Source organism: Dipodomys spectabilis, unplaced genomic scaffold, assembly GCF_019054845.1.
Source record: "Dipodomys spectabilis isolate Male_0828 unplaced genomic scaffold, ASM1905484v1 ptg000034l, whole genome shotgun sequence".
Taxonomy (NCBI): Eukaryota; Metazoa; Chordata; class Mammalia; order Rodentia; family Heteromyidae; genus Dipodomys; species Dipodomys spectabilis.
Window position 1 is genome coordinate 4,681,820 of NW_024870711.1, and position 19,318 is coordinate 4,701,137.

The 19,318-nt window shown below is 45.4% G+C and overlaps 1 protein-coding gene across 1 annotated transcript in view; it reads left to right on the forward strand.

Moving 5' to 3' along the window:
* Positions 1–2,075: 2,075 nt before the first annotated feature.
* Clcn1 (chloride voltage-gated channel 1) overlaps positions 2,076–19,318 on the forward strand; it is a 29,869-nt gene continuing 12,626 nt past the window's right edge. Inside the window, exons 1-12 of the mRNA XM_042677216.1 lie at positions 2,076–2,255; positions 4,799–4,919; positions 5,459–5,590; positions 6,180–6,308; positions 6,513–6,646; positions 7,609–7,686; positions 8,776–8,854; positions 14,855–14,980; positions 15,309–15,393; positions 15,615–15,716; positions 16,061–16,145; positions 16,323–16,472. Coding sequence (XP_042533150.1) covers positions 2,076–2,255; positions 4,799–4,919; positions 5,459–5,590; positions 6,180–6,308; positions 6,513–6,646; positions 7,609–7,686; positions 8,776–8,854; positions 14,855–14,980; positions 15,309–15,393; positions 15,615–15,716; positions 16,061–16,145; positions 16,323–16,472 — 1,401 coding nt within the window. The remainder of the gene's footprint in view (positions 2,256–4,798; positions 4,920–5,458; positions 5,591–6,179; positions 6,309–6,512; positions 6,647–7,608; positions 7,687–8,775; positions 8,855–14,854; positions 14,981–15,308; positions 15,394–15,614; positions 15,717–16,060; positions 16,146–16,322; positions 16,473–19,318) is intronic.

A 19,318-nucleotide genomic window follows, 5' to 3' on the forward strand; every position in this document is an offset into this window, starting at 1 on the left:
CTTCCCAGCCCTCATAGTTACTTTTGTGTATATGTGGTGAGAACTCTTAAGATCAAATATTGTATATCTGAATTTTGCTACCCTCAGCAAATTTCAGCTATTAAATACAGTTTTAAGAACTAGTCACCATTCTGTACTTTAGCTCTCCAGAACTTAACTCATCCTGAATGACAGAAACTTGAACCCTTTGTCCAGTATCTGTGTCTATCCAGTATCTACTCTCCTGGCCCAGCCCATAGCAACCACCCTTCTCTGCTGCTATGATTTTCCCTTTTGTAGATTCCACATGGAAGTGAGATTATGCAGTAGTTGAATGTATCTGGCAGATTTTACATAGCCTGTGTCTTCTTTGTTCATCCACGTCACACACCTGACAGATTCATTTTTATCTGAATAGTATTTGTGGCTGACTAGTAGTCTATTGTCTTATACACAATCTTTTCTTTATCTACTCATCTGTTGATAGATGCTAAGATTGTTTCATATTTTGGATAATGCTGGAAGGAACAAAGAAGTATATTTACCTCTTAACGACTAGGATCTACTTTTCTCTGGATATATGACTACAAATAGTACTGTTGAATCATATGATAGTTATAGTTCTGATTTGGCTGGGATCGTCAATCCTGTCATCCATCAGGACTGTGCCAATTTCTGTTCCCACCCACAGTAGTTTTCTACATTCTCTCCAGTGTTTTGTCTTGGTCAAAAATGAGTAGCCATTCTAACAGGTGTGAAATGATGCCTCACTGTGGTTTTGATTTCATTTCCCTGGATGCTGGTGATACTGAGCACTTAGGAAAGGTACTATCAATGAGTTTATCCCCATTTACTATGGGCACTTCTATTTAGCTTACATCAAAACTGAAGCACATGTTTAGTGTCCCTACCCTGCAGTTCCTGAATCCTCTCGGTGATGGATCCTAAAACCTCACTTTTCCTCAGTCTAGCTTTTCTTCTATAGTGATTTTAAAGGGAAAGAATGTCTTAGGAAAATTCATGGGGGAAAATAAAATTAAAAAATGCAATGCCTGATAGACTAGTTTGGCCTTGGACAAAAAATAATTTATTGACCAGAAAAGGGAAGAATAGATACCTTCATCATATTTTGATATCAGACTCAATGTGAGAAACATTCCTTCCCTTCCCACCACCAACTTCCCTATGCCTCTGGTTCACTTCCCTTCTCCCCTGTTATCTAACCTATCCTAATAAAGATGTCTTGGGCACCACAATTTAAATGGACCTTCAGTCCCTCCTGTAGGTCAGAACTGGTAGTATCACTGACACACGTGATTCTGGGAAATGGGAGCCATCCTGGAACCCAAGATTATTACCCTTGCTTCCCACGAGCATTCTACGCCCTGAAGGTGATAAGGTTGGGACCCCAGGGTTATTATTAGCAGCCTCCAGTAGACACAGGGACAGAGCTGGAGGAGAGAATGAGGTGTAATGGATGGGAGGAGATGACCAGATGTTCAGGGGCGAGACGAGGACCAACCCTGCAAAGATACCAAACTGAGAACAAGCCAACAGGGAGAGATGGCTGAGCGACGCCAGCTGATCTCCCAGGTGAGTACACTTGTCCAGTTTTCCCAGATCTTTGAAAGACTTCATCTAGCACCACTGCACCCTTTGCCTTCTACATACTCTGGCTGAGGTCGCAGCCTTGGAGGGGCTCCACATGCAGCCTGGAGAGCATAGTAAGCAGTTTCCCATCCTAATCTGGGAGATATTTATAGAGGGACCAGTTTCCTGGAGCTGGAAGCCTCCTAGTGACTAGGGAGGGGACAATGCTGCTGGCTCACAGAGGGAATTCCCTGTGGGGTTGTCCCACAGGTTCTCCCAACCCCCACCCCACCCCCCCACTGCACTCACACCTGCTTCGACCCCAAGCAGATCAGATGTGGCAGTGGGGGGGGTCATGTGATGGAGAGGCAGCTATAAATAGCTGGAGGTGGGCATGCTGCCCCAGACGCCTTGGGGACAGGCGAGAGCAGAGGCTTAAGGAGCTGCACTGGGGCTAGAACGGGGGCAGGCAGGCCAAGGCCTGGCCCGGGCTGTGGGGGCGCCACATGGAGCGATCCCTGTCCCAGCGGCATGGGGGGGAACAAAGCTGGTGGGGTAGTGCTCCCCAGTACCAGTATGTGCCCTTTGAGCACTGCACCAGCTACGGTCTGCCTTCAGAGAATGGAGGCCTTCAGCACCGGCTCCGGAAGGATGTGGGCCCCCGGCACAATGCCCATCCTACACAGGTAAAGTTTGGGGGTGGGGTGGGGAGGGGTAGGTACTGAGACTGGGGCCAGGGCTTGGTGTAAATTAAGAATCTGTGAGAAGAGGGAGCATTGTCCATTTACTTAAAGTACATGGTAATGTGTTCACAATGTGAAAATCCTTCAAAGGTCTGGGATCACTTAATACATTTAGAAGTACATGCACTAATAATATGTAGTATGTACTAGTGGAATAAGTGAATCCTGTGAGGACCAGCAGGACCACACATGCACATAGAACCTGGGCTTATATAACCTACCCAGAGTGATTCTGTAGGACAAGGCTACAGGTGTCTCCCATGCCTTCACCCACATGCAAACATCATGGGAATTTGTGCCAAGTGATGCCTCCCTTCCCCCCCCCCCACCCTTCTATAGGAGGATAAGTAGAGAAAGCAGACTGAGTAACATGAGTGGTTAAAGATTTACTGGGTGTCAAGTAGAGAAATGTAACCGGACTTTTAGGGGCCTGATATGTAGCTCAGTGGGAGAACACTTGGGTGGAATGCATGAAGTGTGAGACCTTCAGTCAGTCCTCTGCTCACAAAGTTTAAAGAACAAAATGTGTTCTGTGAGATGCAGAGCACTCTGAAAGATGCTGAGATGGGGAGAGGGGTAGGTGTCCTCCAGGGTTGGGGAATCTAGGAGAGGGGGGAATGGGAATGGACACAAGGAAAGCAGAGGTGAAATTGTTTTGGGAAATATTAGTAGATATGCTTCTAACTGCAAAGAATACAGAGTGAGACACAGGATGGAGTGGCTGGCAGGCAGAAGATGAGAGTTTAGAAGTCCTTCAGATGTCCAAATGTGAACCAGAAGGGTGGGCTGTGCAAATGAACTCAGCCAAAGGCTCCCTTTCCTGTCCCTGGTAATTATAGAGCCAGCATGAGAAGGGGAAGGGGTTTGTTAAGCAGAATATAAGCATCGGTGCAGGCTACTTCTCACTGAGGGATTGGGGTAGAGTATCATTTCAGGAGGAGGAGGAGAAGGAGGGGATGACAACTTAAGAAAAGCAGTTAGAGCCCGATCTGGTGACAGTGAGGGCACTTGGTGAAGCAGCCTGGTGCTTCACCAAGGAAAGAAAGGGCAAGTTAGTTTGGGGAGTAGAATTCACCTACTCTCCACAGGACTTTGTTACGGTTTTTTGGGGGGTAATTTTTATGATGGAAAACTCCAGTTACACAAAAATAGAAGGATGTAATGGAACCCTAAACATACAACAGTCATCAGTATCTTTTCAAGGTTGTTGAAGCTACCTTTTTCGTTTCCATCCTCTCCCCTCCACACAGGCTGAGTACCATGCTTCCCAGGCATTGCATCCTTCATACACTTTGGAGAAATCAAGGGGTTTTGATTTCTCCTTCCCTTTCTGTTGTATAACCCTGCCATGCTGTGGGGATTAGTGCTAGACAAGCAGGATTTATTACTGTTATTTATCTGGCTTTATTACTGTTTTCCCCCCACACCCCACGCCCCCAAACAGGTTTTTGATAGGAAGCACGCCCTTTCCTAATCTCTATCAGCCTGAAAACCTCCAGATACCAAGACAGCCCCAGTTACCTGGCCTTCACTTGTAGTATTTTCCCTCTCTGGATCCCAGACAGGGTTTGGAGGGAAACGTTACGTCCTCCGTCACTAACCTCATCCCAGGAAAGGAAACAGACATGAGCGGACAGTTACTTGTGTGTCTTTAGGACCAAGGCGGTAAAACTCCTCTGCTCATATTGTGAAATCAGATCTACCCAGACTCAGAATCCACAACATTACCTGGCCTGACCCTGGCCCCAGAGGACAACTTAGTGTAGCAGAAAGGGACAGACAGACACAGAGTAGCCAGCGCTCTTGCACACTGCACAGACACACTTGCTACCCACCTTCCTTACTCTCCTCATCTTGATTCAGGAAGAAGTAGATTGACTTGCCTGATCGGGCCTGGCTCCTGTTTGTGCCTCCAAGCCCTGAAAGATAAGATGGTTGAAGACCCAGGGGCCTCCAAGTAGATAAACCCAAGAGTTATCTACCTGGATAGAATATAAAAGCTGTATATGTTAAAAAATAAAAGCCATCTGCTGGTTAGGCCACTCTGTCCTTCCCCTGCCTGTGTTAGGATCCCAAGTACAGGAGCAGAGCAGCAGGCAAGATCTGTGGGAAGTGTAGAGACAGACATACAGCAGTGAGGGATGTATAAAACGTTCACCTGGTATAAATGCCCAATGAGCACCGTTCTCAGGGTGTCATCTGAATAGAAGCTCACCTCCTTAAAGGAAGACTATTATGGGCTTGAGTCAAAGTGGGAATGGATAGATGCGGGGAGGAGGAGTGAAAAAGATATGTAACTAGAAAGTGGAGCGATGAATGCAAGAATGACCACAGAGGATCTTGAAAACAGCCATCAATGCTCAGGATCCAGAACAGCTGCTTTTCCTCTTTGAATCTATGTGATGTTCTCTATCCTTTGAGTCTATGTGATACCTGTCTATTCTTTTTGACTCCCATAAGACAGTGCCCATTCTTCATCCATTCAGATTTATGGCCATCACAGAGAGCAATACTCAAACAAGGAGCAGAATGTGGGGATGCCCACGAAGATGGGCTCCAGTTCTACCGTGGACAGCAAGGATGAGGACCACTATTCTAAATGTCAAGGTGATGGGACTGAGGAAAAGGAGTCTGGAATAGGAGGTACAGGGACTAAGAGAATAACTTGGAGCCCTGTTAAACATGCACTTCCTCTCTCTCTCTCTCTCTTTCTCTCTCTCTCTCTCTCTCTCTCTGTCTGTCTGTTTCTTTCTCTCTCTCTCTCCCTCTGTCTGTTTCTCTCTCTCTCTGTCTGTCTGTTTCTTTCTCTCTCTCTCTCTCTCTCTCTCTCTCTCTCACACACACACACACACACACACACACACACACACACATGCACAAGTCCTCTAGGTATGCAGGCAAAGGTACCCCTCCACCTCCTTATACTTCGTTCCCTCTGTCCTTCCAAATACCAAGAAACAAAATTTTTCAGAAATGACTTCATAGGGAAATGGGGTGTGGGGCCTTCTTCTGAAAAGACCTAGGCAGCAAGTGACAGTTACAAAGAGAAGTCCAGGCCCGGTTCCTCCCTTCCACCCCTCAGCTACGTTCCCAGAGCAGTGACTGGTGAACTGCTTCTCTCTTTGTTCACCCTTCCCTCTTCCTAGGTTGTATCCACCGCCTGGGACAAGTGGTGAGAAGGAAGTTGGGGGAAGACTGGATCTTTCTGGTGCTCCTGGGCCTCCTGATGGCTCTGGTCAGCTGGTGCATGGACTATGTCAGTGCCAAGAGTCTTCAGGGTAGGTCCTCCCTGGACCCTTGCCCTCAGCCTTCTCCACACAGAGACTCTTCTTGAGTTTCCACTTGTGTCCAGCAGGATGTGTTTGGACAGGGGATGAGGCGAGGAGAGGTCAGTGTCAGGGGTCAGGGGTTAGGTCTGCCACAAGACAAGACCAAACTCATTGATAATTGAGCGCCAGATGCAACACCTTTTCCGCTAGCTTCCACCCAGGCTATGGGGCTCCTCCATTGGAGTTGCCCGCTTGTTCCAGTTTCCCAGGGATTCTTCCCAGCTTCAGAACTGAAGGCCTATGCCTTCCTGGTGGGTGGTCCCACCATGGCCTCTGCTTCGCACTCATTGTGACCTGCAGGCAGCTACTAGCTGTCTTTGTCAGGGGATGGAACGGGCACTTTGCAGGCACACTGCGGCTCAGGCTTCTCCCGTATACTATGGGGTCGGAACCCTAGGAAGGTGGGTAGGCCGGACGTCCAGGGCATGAGGAGGTGGCCAGTACGCTGTCCGACTCTGGGTGTGGGAGTGGAGGTAAGACCGCCACTGCCGTCCCCCCTCCTCCACTCCTCCACTGATCCAGGTGCATGTCCCTGCAGCCTACAAGTGGACCTATGCCCAGATGCAGCCCAGCATCCCCCTGCAGTACCTGGCTTGGGTCACCTTCCCGCTGGTCCTCATCCTCTTCAGTGCCCTCTTCTGCCACCTCATCTCTCCACAGGCTGTTGGTGAGAACTTAACTAGGAGACTCCATACCATCTGACTTCCTCTGACTTCCTCCTGTCCTCCAGCCCTACCTCCAGCCCTGGATGGCGTCACCACGGCCCTCCCTACCATGGTCTCTTAGACCCTTCCCAAGCCCATTTGCATGTTCATCTCCCATGTAACCTTTAACTTGAAACTGTATGTAATCCTTCTGAAACCATGTTTAGGCTCTGGAATCCCTGAAATGAAGACAATTCTTCGAGGGGTTATTCTGAAAGAATATCTTACACTCAAGGCCTTCGTGGCCAAGGTGGTAGCCCTGACTGCAGGGCTGGGCAGCGGCATCCCTGTGGGGAAAGAGGTGGGTGTGGGTATGGATTTGCTGAAGTGTGAGCAGAGAGAGGGAGGGAGGAAGGGAGGGAGGGAGAAGGAAATGAGCTCAATCTAGAGGGCGCTCTGGGAGCAGAAGTAGAGGGAGAGTGACCAAGGAGCAGTGGGGAGGAGAAACCTTGGAAGACTCCTCCTCCTGGGTGGAATGACAAATATCAGAGCTGGAGAACCTTAGGATAATCAGCCTTTGGGGCTGGCAAGCTCTGGGCCGTTGTCTTATTCACTGTGGGATGCTAGTGACCGGTATCCCTGATCATCAGCCCTGAATTCCAGTAGCAGCCCCATCTCTGACAGCCAGAATGCCTCCAGACATTGCCAGATGTTCCTTGAGGGGAGGGGTGGGGAAGAGGGGAGGAGGGACAGGGGACCTCTGCCTTAGAAGTCCATCCCCCTGTTCTCATAGGAGAAAACACTTAGAAGCCACGTTTCATTCAGGGTAACACTTCAGATCTCCTGCAACCCTACGCTTCTGTGCACTCCTGCCCACTGCTGTCAGTACTCCAGGCAGCAGCCAGAGGCATCTTTTAAAAATGCAATAGGTCCTCTCTGACCTCTGGTAGAAAACATTGTACTTTTGCATTCTACTTATTCTGCACTGACCCCTCTTATCTGTCCCGTCTCCCATCCCTCAACCATCCCAAACTTGTCCTTAGTCAGACTTCTGCCTCTGCTATCCCGTCTGCCCGGAACGCTTGTCCTCGACACCCAGGAACCTCAATCTCACATCACTGTAACTGCCAAAGAGGCTGCCCACCCACTTCTCTCCCCACTCTCTCTCATTTGCCTACTAGCTCTGGGCATTGTTTGAAAAGGTTAAGACAATGGCTTTCCAACACACTGTCTGGAGTAGGAAATTCTAGATCAGTGAAGCTACAAAGTCTCCGCTCCAGACACTCTGCTCACCCTGAGCCCTCCTTTCCTGCCGTCTCCCAGGGCCCTTTCGTCCACATCGCCAGCATCTGTGCTGCTGTCCTCAGCAAGTTCATGTCCATGTTCTGTGGGGTCTATGAGGTAAGGCTGGGACAATGTGGTACAAGAGAGGCTGGTGGCCGGGGACAGCAAGCCTCATGTGCACAGGGAGCTGGGGGGCTGCCTGCTCCTGCTCCAGCCTGGCCATGGTGCTGAAGGGGCGTCGACTAACCCATGCTCCTGTTCTCCATGCCCTGCCCACTGACCCCAGCCTCCTAATGTCTCTGTCTAGCCTATGCCTGCCCTCCTCCTGTCCTGCCTTCCTGCTCTGTTCCTCTCCAGGGTGGGGCCTGCCCTGTGTAACTCTGCCAGTCTACTTGGTTCCTCTATATCCGGTCACCTCCACCTTCCTTCCTGAACCATCTCTGTCCCTTCTCAGTTGCCAACACCCACCCCCATGCCTCCCCAAGTACTGTCCGCCTCTCCCACCCTGCCACCCTTTGTCTGGCGTGCTTCTCTGTTGCAGACCATGCCTGGGCAGCTTGACCTCCTGGTGCCAGCCTGTGCGGTGGGCGTGGGATGCTGCTTTGCAGCCCCTATTGGAGGCAAGTTTCACTTCCTCCCTACCTGGGTTGCCTGAGCTGAATGTGGAAGGGAGGTTGGATGGCTGCCATAGGTTTAGGGTGGAGGGGACCATACTTACCCAAGGGACCGGTGGATGGGCATCCAGGGAGTGACCATAGATCACCACCCCTGGTCTGCAGGGATCTGGATTGTTCTTCCCAAAGGCTGTGTGTTCTTCTGAGACCAGATGTTGTTTTGTGCAGGCACTATTGTTACTTTTCTGCCTGAATTCCTCGCCTACCTCTTTCGCTACGACCACTTCTTATTATGAATACCTCCACTTCCTGTCTCTTCACTTACTGATTTACCTTCCCTGTCCAGCATCTATTAACTTCACTTTTATTTCTTTCTCCCATTGTTGGCCTTGAGCCTTGAGGTCACTTCCTGTGTGCTGAGTTCACTGTTTCTCCAGGCCTGGGTGATAGAGAGTCAATCAAGTCACAATGAGTTCCTATGAGTTAGGCTTCTCACTCTACTTTCTCTCCCTTCCCTGCTTGTTCTCCTGCCATTTCTCTCTCCCCTGCCCTTCTCCTTCCTCCTGTCCCTCTGTCTGTCTCTCCCCAGTAGCAGCCATATTATTACACTGACATCCTGACGGTGGGCTGTGCTGTGGGGGTCGGCTGCTGTTTCGGAACGCCACTTGGAGGCAAGTGTCCCCTCCCACATTGGTCCACTTGCTTGGCCTGGCTTGCTCGTTTTTTGTTAACCTCACAAAGTGCTAGGATTAACCAGCTTCTTATTATAACCAGAGCCACTGTCAGTGAGCATTTACTATGTGCCTGGCCCATGGTCTAAGCACTTCACATTGATTTTTTTTTTTTTTTTTTTTTTGTCGGTCGTGGGGCTTGAACTCTGGGCCTGAGTGCTGTCCCTCAGCTCTTCAGCTCAAGGCGAGCGCTCTACCACTTGAGCTACAGCACCACTTCCGGTTTTCCGGTGGTTTATTGGAGATAGGAGTCTCATGGTCTCTCCTGCCCGGGCTGGCTTTGAACCACGATCCTCAGATCTCAGCCTCCTGAGTAGCTAGGATTACAGGCATGAGCCACCAGCGCCCGGCTTCACATTGATTTTTATACCCAGCTGTGTGAGTGAGAGATCACATAGAGGAGAGATCACAATTTCTGGTTTTTACGTGAGCTGCAGATCCAAGGATTAGAATCAAGGCAGTCTTCATATTTCCCACACTTAAATTAAACCCTATTTAAATTATTGATGCTTTTGCCCTGCACATATTATGTCTTATTATGGGATGCTATGTGCTTCCTTCTCTAGGAGAAACTTAACATTTTGTTGTGTTTTTTATTAGTGGACAAAGAGTTTAAATGGATCTTATTCATATTAGTGGTGAGCTTTAAGGTGAGCTTTATGGGAGTTTAGTTTGTATTATCTTTTTTTTTTTTTTTTTGGTCCATTGTGGGGCTTGAACTCTGGGCTTGGGCGCTGTCCCTGCACTCTTCGGCTCAGGGCAAGCGCTCTAACACTTGAGCCACAGCGCCACTTCTGGTTTTCTAGTGGTTTATTGGAGATAAGAGTCTCACGTGGACTTTCCTGCCCAGGCTGGCTTTCAACCGTGATCCTGAGATCTCAGCCTCCTGAGTAGCTAGGGTTACAGGCGTGAGCCACTGGCACCCGGCTGGTTTGTATTATCTTTAAGTGGTTGTACACAGGTGTTACCATTCAACAGTGCAGTTTATGAATACAATGCATCTTGACAGTATCATCCCCTTCAACATTCTCATCCACCCCTCCTCCCTCACCCCTCTTAGTTTTGTAGGATGGACATTAAACTCTTGACTGCAAAAAAATCTGTAATTTACAGATAATGTTCAGCTCTATCTATCCATATAAGGAAAATAGTGGTCTTTCAGATTATTATTGTTGTTGTTATTACTATTATTATTGTTTTGTCAGTCCTGAGGCTTGAACTCAGGGCCTGGGCACTGTTCCTAAGCCTCTTTGTGCTCAAGGCTAGTACTCTACCACTTGAGCCACAGCACCACTTCCAATTTTTTCTGAGTAGTTTATTCAAGATAAAAGGCTTACATACTTTTCTGCATGGGCTAGCTTTGAACTACAGTCCTCAGATCTCAGTCTCCTGAGTAGCTAGGATTACAGGCATGAGCCACCAGCGCCTGGATCAGATTTTTTAAAAATCATGTATAACTAGCAAATGGACAGAAAGACAGTTATACGTGTTGATTCATTAAAATCAGTGGTGTCTAGATTAACAGGGCAAGGATTATATGGATTATTCATCAGATTCACTGGTGATATAAAGAATACCATGTTGGTCAATGAAGAATAGAACTTTAAGAAAGGCATATGCTTTCTGAATGACCAGCTGCTAGAGGTTTCTTTTCAATTATGAACATGTAATCAGTCTGTTCATAGAAGAGTCTTCTAGGTTGCTAACACTGCTTGGCTCAGGAGTGATGTATGGGTAAGAGTTCAAAGCTAATGAAAATGCATCATGCCACATTGTGCTAACATTGCCCAGGCATGCAGCATAAGGAGCAAATGTATCCGCTGGCATAAGGTTTGCCCCTCAGTTATCAGCTAGAGTCATTAAAGTCATTAGTCTCGGTCAATGGAGGGGATTGAGTTTGAATTTCTACATATGTTAAAGGATCACACTTAGGTGTTTACCCACATTTACCTTTATATCTCAAAAAAATGTCAAAAGTTCAAAGAATTGGGGCTGGGAATATAGCTTAGTGGTAGAGTGAAACCCCAGGACTAGCAAAAAACAAACAAACAAACAAAACATTGGAAGAATTGTTTAGGAAGGAAGAATTTTGTTGTTTGGCTTAGTTTGGTGAGATTCTTTTAAAGCAAAGAGAATGTGCATTTCCTCCCCAAAGAAGAATTTCTGACATGAACAAGGAAGGTTTTTGGTCATGCATGGAATATGGGAAAGGTAAAGCCCTTTGGAAAGTTCCTGATAAAACATCACCCTTGCCAAGTGCTCGTGGCTCATACTTATAATTGTAGCTAACTCAGGAGACTGAGATCTGAGGATCACAGTTCAAAGCCAACCTAGGTAGAAAAGTCTGTGAATCTTATCTCCAAAGAATGCATACACATACACACACACACACACACTGCTCTTGACACAATTGTTAAGCACTTGGAAGTTAAGGTGACATGCTCAGGCTGTTTAAAATGAAATGGCGAATGCTAAATATGTCTGAAAATAGTATTACTTAATTCTTACAAATATAAAACAATTCTGAAAGAAAAGTTAATAGTAAGGTTATCAAATCACAATATAGGCAACACCTGATAAAAGAAATGTCATGCAGCAGCACACTGAAATGTTAAATGTCTCTTTGCCAGACTCCAGCGCTCTTAGGGTGCTTCACAGTTAAAAGGGGTGGCACAGATGCTCTTTTCCAGAGAGATTTCTGGATGGCAGCTCAGGCAAAGCGCTGAAGAGCCTTCCAGGACACCTGTGGAAACCTATGAGGCTTCCCAAAAGAAACAGCATCTGACATGAGGTGTAGTTTCCAAGTAAAGGTCTCTGAGAAAGACAGGCAAGGTATTCTAGACAGAAGAAGTGAGCTGGAGAGCTGTCATTATAGTAAGTATGTGCTATATGTGCTACTATGGAAGACAGTGGGAAGGGTGATAGGAGACGAGTCTAGACAGATCAGCTGTGAAGGTCTTCCTAGGCCATGCACAGGAATGTAAGTTTTTCTCTTGAGGCTAGGCTAAATGTGTTTCAGATCACACAGTTCTTCATGGTATTAATAGACTTTAAAAAAAAATCTCCAAGGTCAAACCAGTTAGAAGATACTTCATTGAACAGCTAGTTAAAAAAAACTGAAGACCGGAAAGGTTATCAGAACATCTGCCATGCTAATATGCATTGTGAATATCCCAAAGGTAGCTGTAGACTTTTCCACGGAGCCTCTCTTGCAGAACTACCTCATGGGACATGGATCTGACTTTGGGAAATGCTGCTGTGGGTGAAGTGAAACCACTGAAAGATTTTGAACAAGGAAGTGACAGAACTAGCTTTGTGTGCCCATCCAATCCCTTCAGCTCCTGTGGGCAGCGTAGAACTGGTCTGTGGATTAGCAGGATTAATCAAAGATTAACTGGAAGACTATTGTCCTAGACGTGATGCTAAATAATGAGAGACTGAGCTGTGCAGATGCAGAAGAGATAGGAAAGAGGCCGATGAATGGGAGTGCGAAGGCAGTAAAACTAACGTGACCTGGTGACTGGTTTTATGTGAGTGGGAGTGATACTGGGAAGGAAGGATAGAGGCTGACACTCAAATTGCCAATAAAGGCAATCGGGCAGATAGTAGTGTTAGGTAACCATGGTGGGGAATACAGGAAGTGAAACATCTTGAGGGAGTTGATCATTTTCATGTGGATTACGTTTAAAGTTCCTGTGGCATAGCCAAGTGATATCCAGTAGGCCGCTGATTGGTGAGTCTGAAACCCAGGAACTGGGCTGAAGCTAGAGATTTGCTAATTGGTAACACGTGACTCCAAGGAGCATAAATGAAGTTGAGAGACAAAGTATGTGTACGAGCATTAAGAGGGGAAGATTTAGAACCATACCCTGGGTTGGACAGAGGCACCAGAACAGGCAGAAAAAACAATCTAGAGTGGGAGAGGAGAGCCATGTTCCAAAGGCCGTTTGTCTTTTTCAAGTCTCTGTTTCCTTTCAGCAGCACATTTTATGTTTGGCTCAGGCTAATATTAAAATTAGCTCTCATTCCTGAACATACAGAGACAGGCTGCTAAGGAAAGTGCTCCCAGATCTATATCGTGGGAAAGAAAACCTAACCCAGGATTTCAAATAAATAAATAAATGCTTATAAAATATTCATAAGCTGGCTAGTTGTATCCAGGCAAATCAAAGCTGCCCTTACTTCTGCTGCTGGCAAAGAAAAGGAGCAAGAGACTACTCCAGTGGTCCCATGGTCTTCCATCTTCCGCATGAGTAGCGAGCTAGCTGCCTTCCACGGTGGTGAGATTCGAAGGGCCGTGTAGGAAGCGTGGCTGGTAGATCTCTGCCTCGGGTTTCCTGTCATTTGCCTGTATTTCTCTGAAATCCCCTCATTCTGTTCTCTTTCTTTCCTATCTGTTTTTCTCCTGTTCTGTACATCCCTAGAACAGGCATTTAAGAGCCTAGAATCTTTTCTGGAAACTCCTAGGTTTAGGGGGAACTCAGAAGTCTCTAAACAAATAGTAAGATCTGAAAGGGACAAGTTGCTCCAAGCATAAAATAAGAAGAAAACAGAGATGGGTGGTCTCTACCTGAAGGGGGGGGTTTGGGGGTTGAGTACTAGAGAAGATGACATAAGTATTGACTACTAATAATTCCCTGCCAACACTCAACAGTTTTTTCCATGATGGAGAGTCACCAAACCACCAGCCCTTTGGTATATGCGTGACTCAGATGATCTGTGGGCCATCCCCTGGGAAGAGAAGCAGAGATCCTAAGGAATTTGGGAGGTGTGATTTTTCAGAGAGAAGACAGAGAGAAGAAAATTCCTAGAGTGTGAGATGTTTCCTGAAGGGGAGAGGCAAGTGGTCAGTCTTGGGCAAACAGACTTCTCTTCACTGTGGAGAAAGAGAAGGAGGGAAATTCTTGCCTTGTTAACATTCTTTTTCTTAGTGTTGATCTCATGGCCATTCATCTTACTACATGTTGTATTTCCCTGGTTATTCTTCCATGTACTTGATTAAGATGAGGCTTAGACAGGTTTCATGAAATTGTATTATCAGTTTCTACTTTGCATCTAATCAAAGCCCAACCAACCCTATTCATGGTACATTGAAAGATTTTTTTTTTTTCTCTGCATCTCTTGGATACTAGCATTTCCCCTCCAAAACAGTACTGGGGAAGACTACAATTTGGCTAGGGCCTGAACTTAGGACCTAGGTGGGTGCTGTCCCTTAGCTTATTTGCTCAAGGCTAGTGTGCTGTTACTTAAACCACAACTCCCCTTCCAGTTTATGGTTGGTTAACTGGAGTCAGTCTCACAGACTTTCCAGCCCTGGCTGGCTTTGAACTGTGATCCACAGATCTCAGCCTCCTGAGTAGCTAGGATTATAGATGTGAAACACTGGCACCTGGCTTTTTTTTTTTTAAATGAAATTCTTGCTTTCTTTTCTTAGAATATAAGTTCCCTCTTATTTTTCTTATTTATTATAAAATTGTCCCCGGAAATGGAAGAGACAGAGAGGCTGGAAGGGAGTGTCAATGCAAGTCTGCAAATCCTGAGCTTTGCAAGACCAGCTGAGCACCTGTTCTAGAAGCTTTCTACCTTTAACTTTCTAGCAGAAATTCCAATTGCCTTTAGATCCCTGTGGGTGTCACCGTGATGAACCCCATTCAGAACTCAATTCTAAGAGGTAGAGAGATCATAACCACTTGATCCTTACATTTTTTGGAATCAAGGACCCATTTAGTTACCACCTCCTCTCACTGACCCACATCCTTGATCTGAAAAACAAACAAACAAAAAAACCCTCCCAAACAAAACAGCACAGGAAGGTATGTGGAACACCAAGAGATCTTTTTTTAATCCACCATTGCACCCCCCACGTTCAAGTGTCAGCGAAAGCTGCCCAGTCCCAGCAGTAGTCCATCCGCATCTGACTCTGCTTTTCTACCCTCCTAGGGGTGCTGTTTAGCATCGAGGTCACCTCTACCTACTTTGCTGTTCGGAACTACTGGAGAGGATTCTTTGCAGCCACGTTCAGTGCCTTTGTGTTCCGTGTGCTGGCTGTGTGGAACAAGGACGCGGGTAACAGGGGGACGCCCCAGGTGCAGCTGGTATGAAATAGGGGTGCTAAGGAAGGGGCGGGAGGGGGCGAAACTCTCAGGGGTTGCTTTAGAAACCAAATGGGTGGTGTTATTTTGGAAGTTGTGTGAGTTGCAAAGATAGAGGACAAGGATCAAGGTCATGGGCTAGGAAGAACCACCTGTGGGATAGTTAGTACACAGAAGGCAAGATTTAAGCAGGAGAAATTAGGAGTCGAGAAAGGAATAGAAGACTCATCGAAAGACTTCCGATTCCTGTCTCTGGCTTTCTGTGACGCTCCCAGTGTAATTCTTGCCTTTCTGCCCTATAGTCACCATCACAGCTCTGTTTAGAACCAACTTCCGGATGGATTTCCCCTTCGACCTGAAGGAACTCCCTGCCTTCGCTGTCATCGGGTGCGTGGGGACATGTGCTGGGAGCCAGGAGTGGCACTGGACTTGGAAGTGGGCCCGGGCTGGGAGGAAGTTGGGGTTCACATGGGTAAATCATCAACTGGGTGGAAGCTAGGGAGAAAGCAAAGGTGGAAGGCTGGTGTTTTTTATCCCTGCAGAGACTGGGTCTGAGGGTTGACAGCCTTGTGTCCATAAAGTTCCAGATTTATAACTTACACCCTCAGGATTTGCTGTGGGTTCCTGGGAGCTGTGTTCGTGTATCTTCATCGCCAAGTCATGCTTGGTGTCCGAAAAAACAAGGCCCTCAGCCAGTTTCTCGCTAAGCAGTGAGTCACCGCCCTTCCCTTGCCCTGCCCACTGGCTTTCTGGTTTCTCCCGTAGTTCCTCCCTTTTTATCTCTGTGCTAGACATTAAATGCCTTTAGAAGGCTGTGATAAAACAGTAGGAGGTTCTGGTACTGGGTACTGCCGGTGGGAGAGTAAACAACATGAGCTCCCAGGTCACGTTATTCTTTTGTGAAAAAAAAAAAATCTCTCTGTTACAAAGAACTGAGATGATAGTGAACAACCGCTTAGTGAACAACCCGAAACCACAGCTTGCTGACATCTGGTGGTGTTCCCCGTAGAGTGTGCAAGGTTGGAAAAAAGGGTTAACTCTGTTTCTTTTGTAGCCGCCTGCTGTATCCTGGGATTGTGACCTTTGTCATTGCCTCACTCACCTTTCCACCTGGAATGGGTCAATTCATGGCTGGAGAGGTCAGCTCTGGGGGAGGCTGAGGGTGCGGGTCAGGTCATACCCAACCCATTGACAAGGACCCTGAGTCAGAAAGGGTAGATTCTCTTCCTGAGCACAAGGCACAAGACACTGAATTGTGAGCCTGAGAAATAGTATTTCCCTGAAGAACCCGTGCCCTCTGCTTCTTTCTGTCACAGTTGATGCCCCGAGAAGCCATCAGTACCCTGTTTGACAACAATACCTGGGTAAAACACGTAGGTGACCTCCAAAGCCTGGGCCAGTCAGCTGTGTGGATTCACCCTCAGGTCCACGTGGTCATCATCATCTTTCTCTTCTTCATCATGAAGGTACCGCTCCCCCACCTCCAACCACCTAGGCTTGTGTTTTCACTTGAGAATCCCAGATTTAGAAAGGGTACACCTCGATCTGGTCTTCATCCAATCTAAAGAGCAATACTAGGAAACCATTACCTAAACAAGTTGTGCCTCTATAAATGTGAACCAAAAACTGGGGTAATTGCGCCATTCACATCCACATAATGATGTTTGGCATAAAGATAATAACCCTTCTAATGGCTCCACTTGTTATCTTATTAAGGCATTACTGCAGCCAAGTAAACAAAGACTAGACTTGAGGTTAGCAATGTAGATAACTATGTAAAACTCTCAGATTAATTAACCAAATTCCTCCCACTTATTAGATAATTAGGTACTCCATTCTCCATATAGCTGATTATCATTTTCATGAATTCTACCTCCCCGTTCTGTTGGTAATCTCCCAGATTTTCCAAAAAGTTAAAATATTGAAATTAATTTTATCAGTGATTATATAGAACTTTTACAAACTTTTATTGTTCTCCAATTAGGTAGTGAGGTTATATGAATTTTGACATACTCAAAACATTTTTTCCTAAGACACAAAAATTGATCCCTTTTCCATCGTTTCTTTTTCCGTGTCTGCCCACCAAAGGTCATGTGCTTCTCAATTGGTGCCTTGCATCAAGACATTTCTTTTTTAAATTTCCATTCCTGGTGTTATACCTATTATAACTCTTTTCACCTTAAAAAAAATCTTGTGGTGATTTTCCTTTTGCTAATACTACATGTTGCCTAAATAATCCAACATTTTTTCTGTATATTTGTCCTCACTTAACTTTCATGGTTTAAAATACTTGAATAACCTATTAACCTAGCTACAAGACAATTTACAAGCCTATAGTTTATCTGGATGTGAGTCACTAAGTTTTATTTATATCATTTATTATAGTACAGTGAGCTCCTCTGTTCATTTAGTCAATAAATGGTTTTTTTCAGCACTTACTATGTGCCAAATACAAAGTCTTCCATCAATGATCTTTGACTAATCTATGCTTGCAATTGAAAATGATTACTAAAAAGTTTCCTCCTTTGTTTTTCTTTTCTTTTCTCTTTCGGCCAGTCCTGGGACTTGAGAACTTAGGAGCTGGGCACTGTCCCTGAGCTTCTTCTTGGCTCAAGGCTGACACTCTACCATAGTATGATTAGAGATAGCAGGCCCTTCCCACACCAGGTGTTGACTCTGACACTTATGCTCTCAGAGTCTCGGCTGTGTGTTACTTGAAGCTCTGTTTGTCTGTGTTCTTCCTAGTCCACTTGAGAAGGGTCCCTTGGATCTATAGCTTCCATATTTTATATTCTCCATTTATTAATTTCATCCTTTTTTATTTCTTCCTTTACAATGTTTGATACTTTTGTCAAAAAGGAGTCATAATCTTGTTAGGGATTTAATTTCTAGACTTTCATTATAGTATCTGTCTCCTCTTAGTTTACAAACTAAGAGTATTTAGTGTATAACTAAACCCATATTTAATCTACAAGCCTACCTGTACTAATCAAGTTCAAGTTTTAGAATTTCTTATCCAGAGATGATTACTTATAATTTTAGATATTCCTCTAGACTGAGCTATATGGTAACGTTGAGATTGTATATACTATTAAAATGTCAATTTTGAAAACTTTTTTTAAGAATAAAATGCTATATATTTCCCCTTATCTCATCCCACCTCCCCTGACTTCTAATTATATATGTGGATTCCACTAAACAGACTAAAAGGACTCAACTCTATGTTGCTTTAATTAATTTCTCATTGAATATTCCTGGTAATGTTTACATCAGAAATTCATTAGAAAAAAATACATATTTCCTGCACTATATTTGAAGCCTAGCAGCTTGCAGAAGGTCTAATAATCTACAGTATTCATTGCTACGAACCCCTGCGTTGCCTAGGTGTCACTGTTCTCCAGCATTTCACTGCCTAGTTACTAGACTCACAAACATACCCTAATATTTTCCATAGCCAGACTAAAGGATAAAGGTGATTATATTCATCTGTGGATTCTTATAAGGAAATGACAGAGACCAGTTGTTGAGATGTATTTCGGCCTGCAGTTCTGTATATCCAAGGCAAAGGAACCACATTTGATGAAAGAGAATACTCTTGCTACCAGGATCTTGAGATAGGGCAGGGCCACCATATGGCAAGAGATAGAAAACATATGTGTGTATCTTCTTTTCTTTTCTTTCTTTCCTTCCTTCTTTCTTTCTCTTTTTTGTTTATTTATTGCAATTGCTGGGCTGGTGCTCTACCACTTGATATGTGCCCCCAGCCCTTTCTCTTCCTTATGAAGTCAGTAAGAGTCTACATTGGAACTTCCATTCGGATGATCTTGCCTGATCCTAACTGATTTCCAAAGGCTTCACTCTAAACACTAGTCAGATTAAGTTTCTACCCTCTTAATATTTCACCATAGGGATTAAATTTCAAAACACGAAGCTTTGGGAGTACTTACACCATAGCTAAACCAGAGCAGTAGCAAAAATTGTTTTTCTACAATAGGATCCAAACCCTGGTCCACAGAATCAACATAGGCATGTAAGATTCACAGTACAGGTTTTTCATAGCATTGGTGAAAGGAACTTCTCTCTTCCTTCATCTGAAGGCACAGCGAGTCTCATCATAAATCGAAGGATTTACAATGACTCTAATTCCAACTTCTCAGTCCTTTTTAATGAGTCTAACATTATTACCTCGTTAAGTTCTCAGCATAGCCAGTTCTCAACATTTCTAAAGATTTCTTTTTGTGTGATCTTTGTATCACTCCTTCTTATGAAGGGTCCAAAAATAGTGGACTCTGTGATAATAGCTCTCTAATTT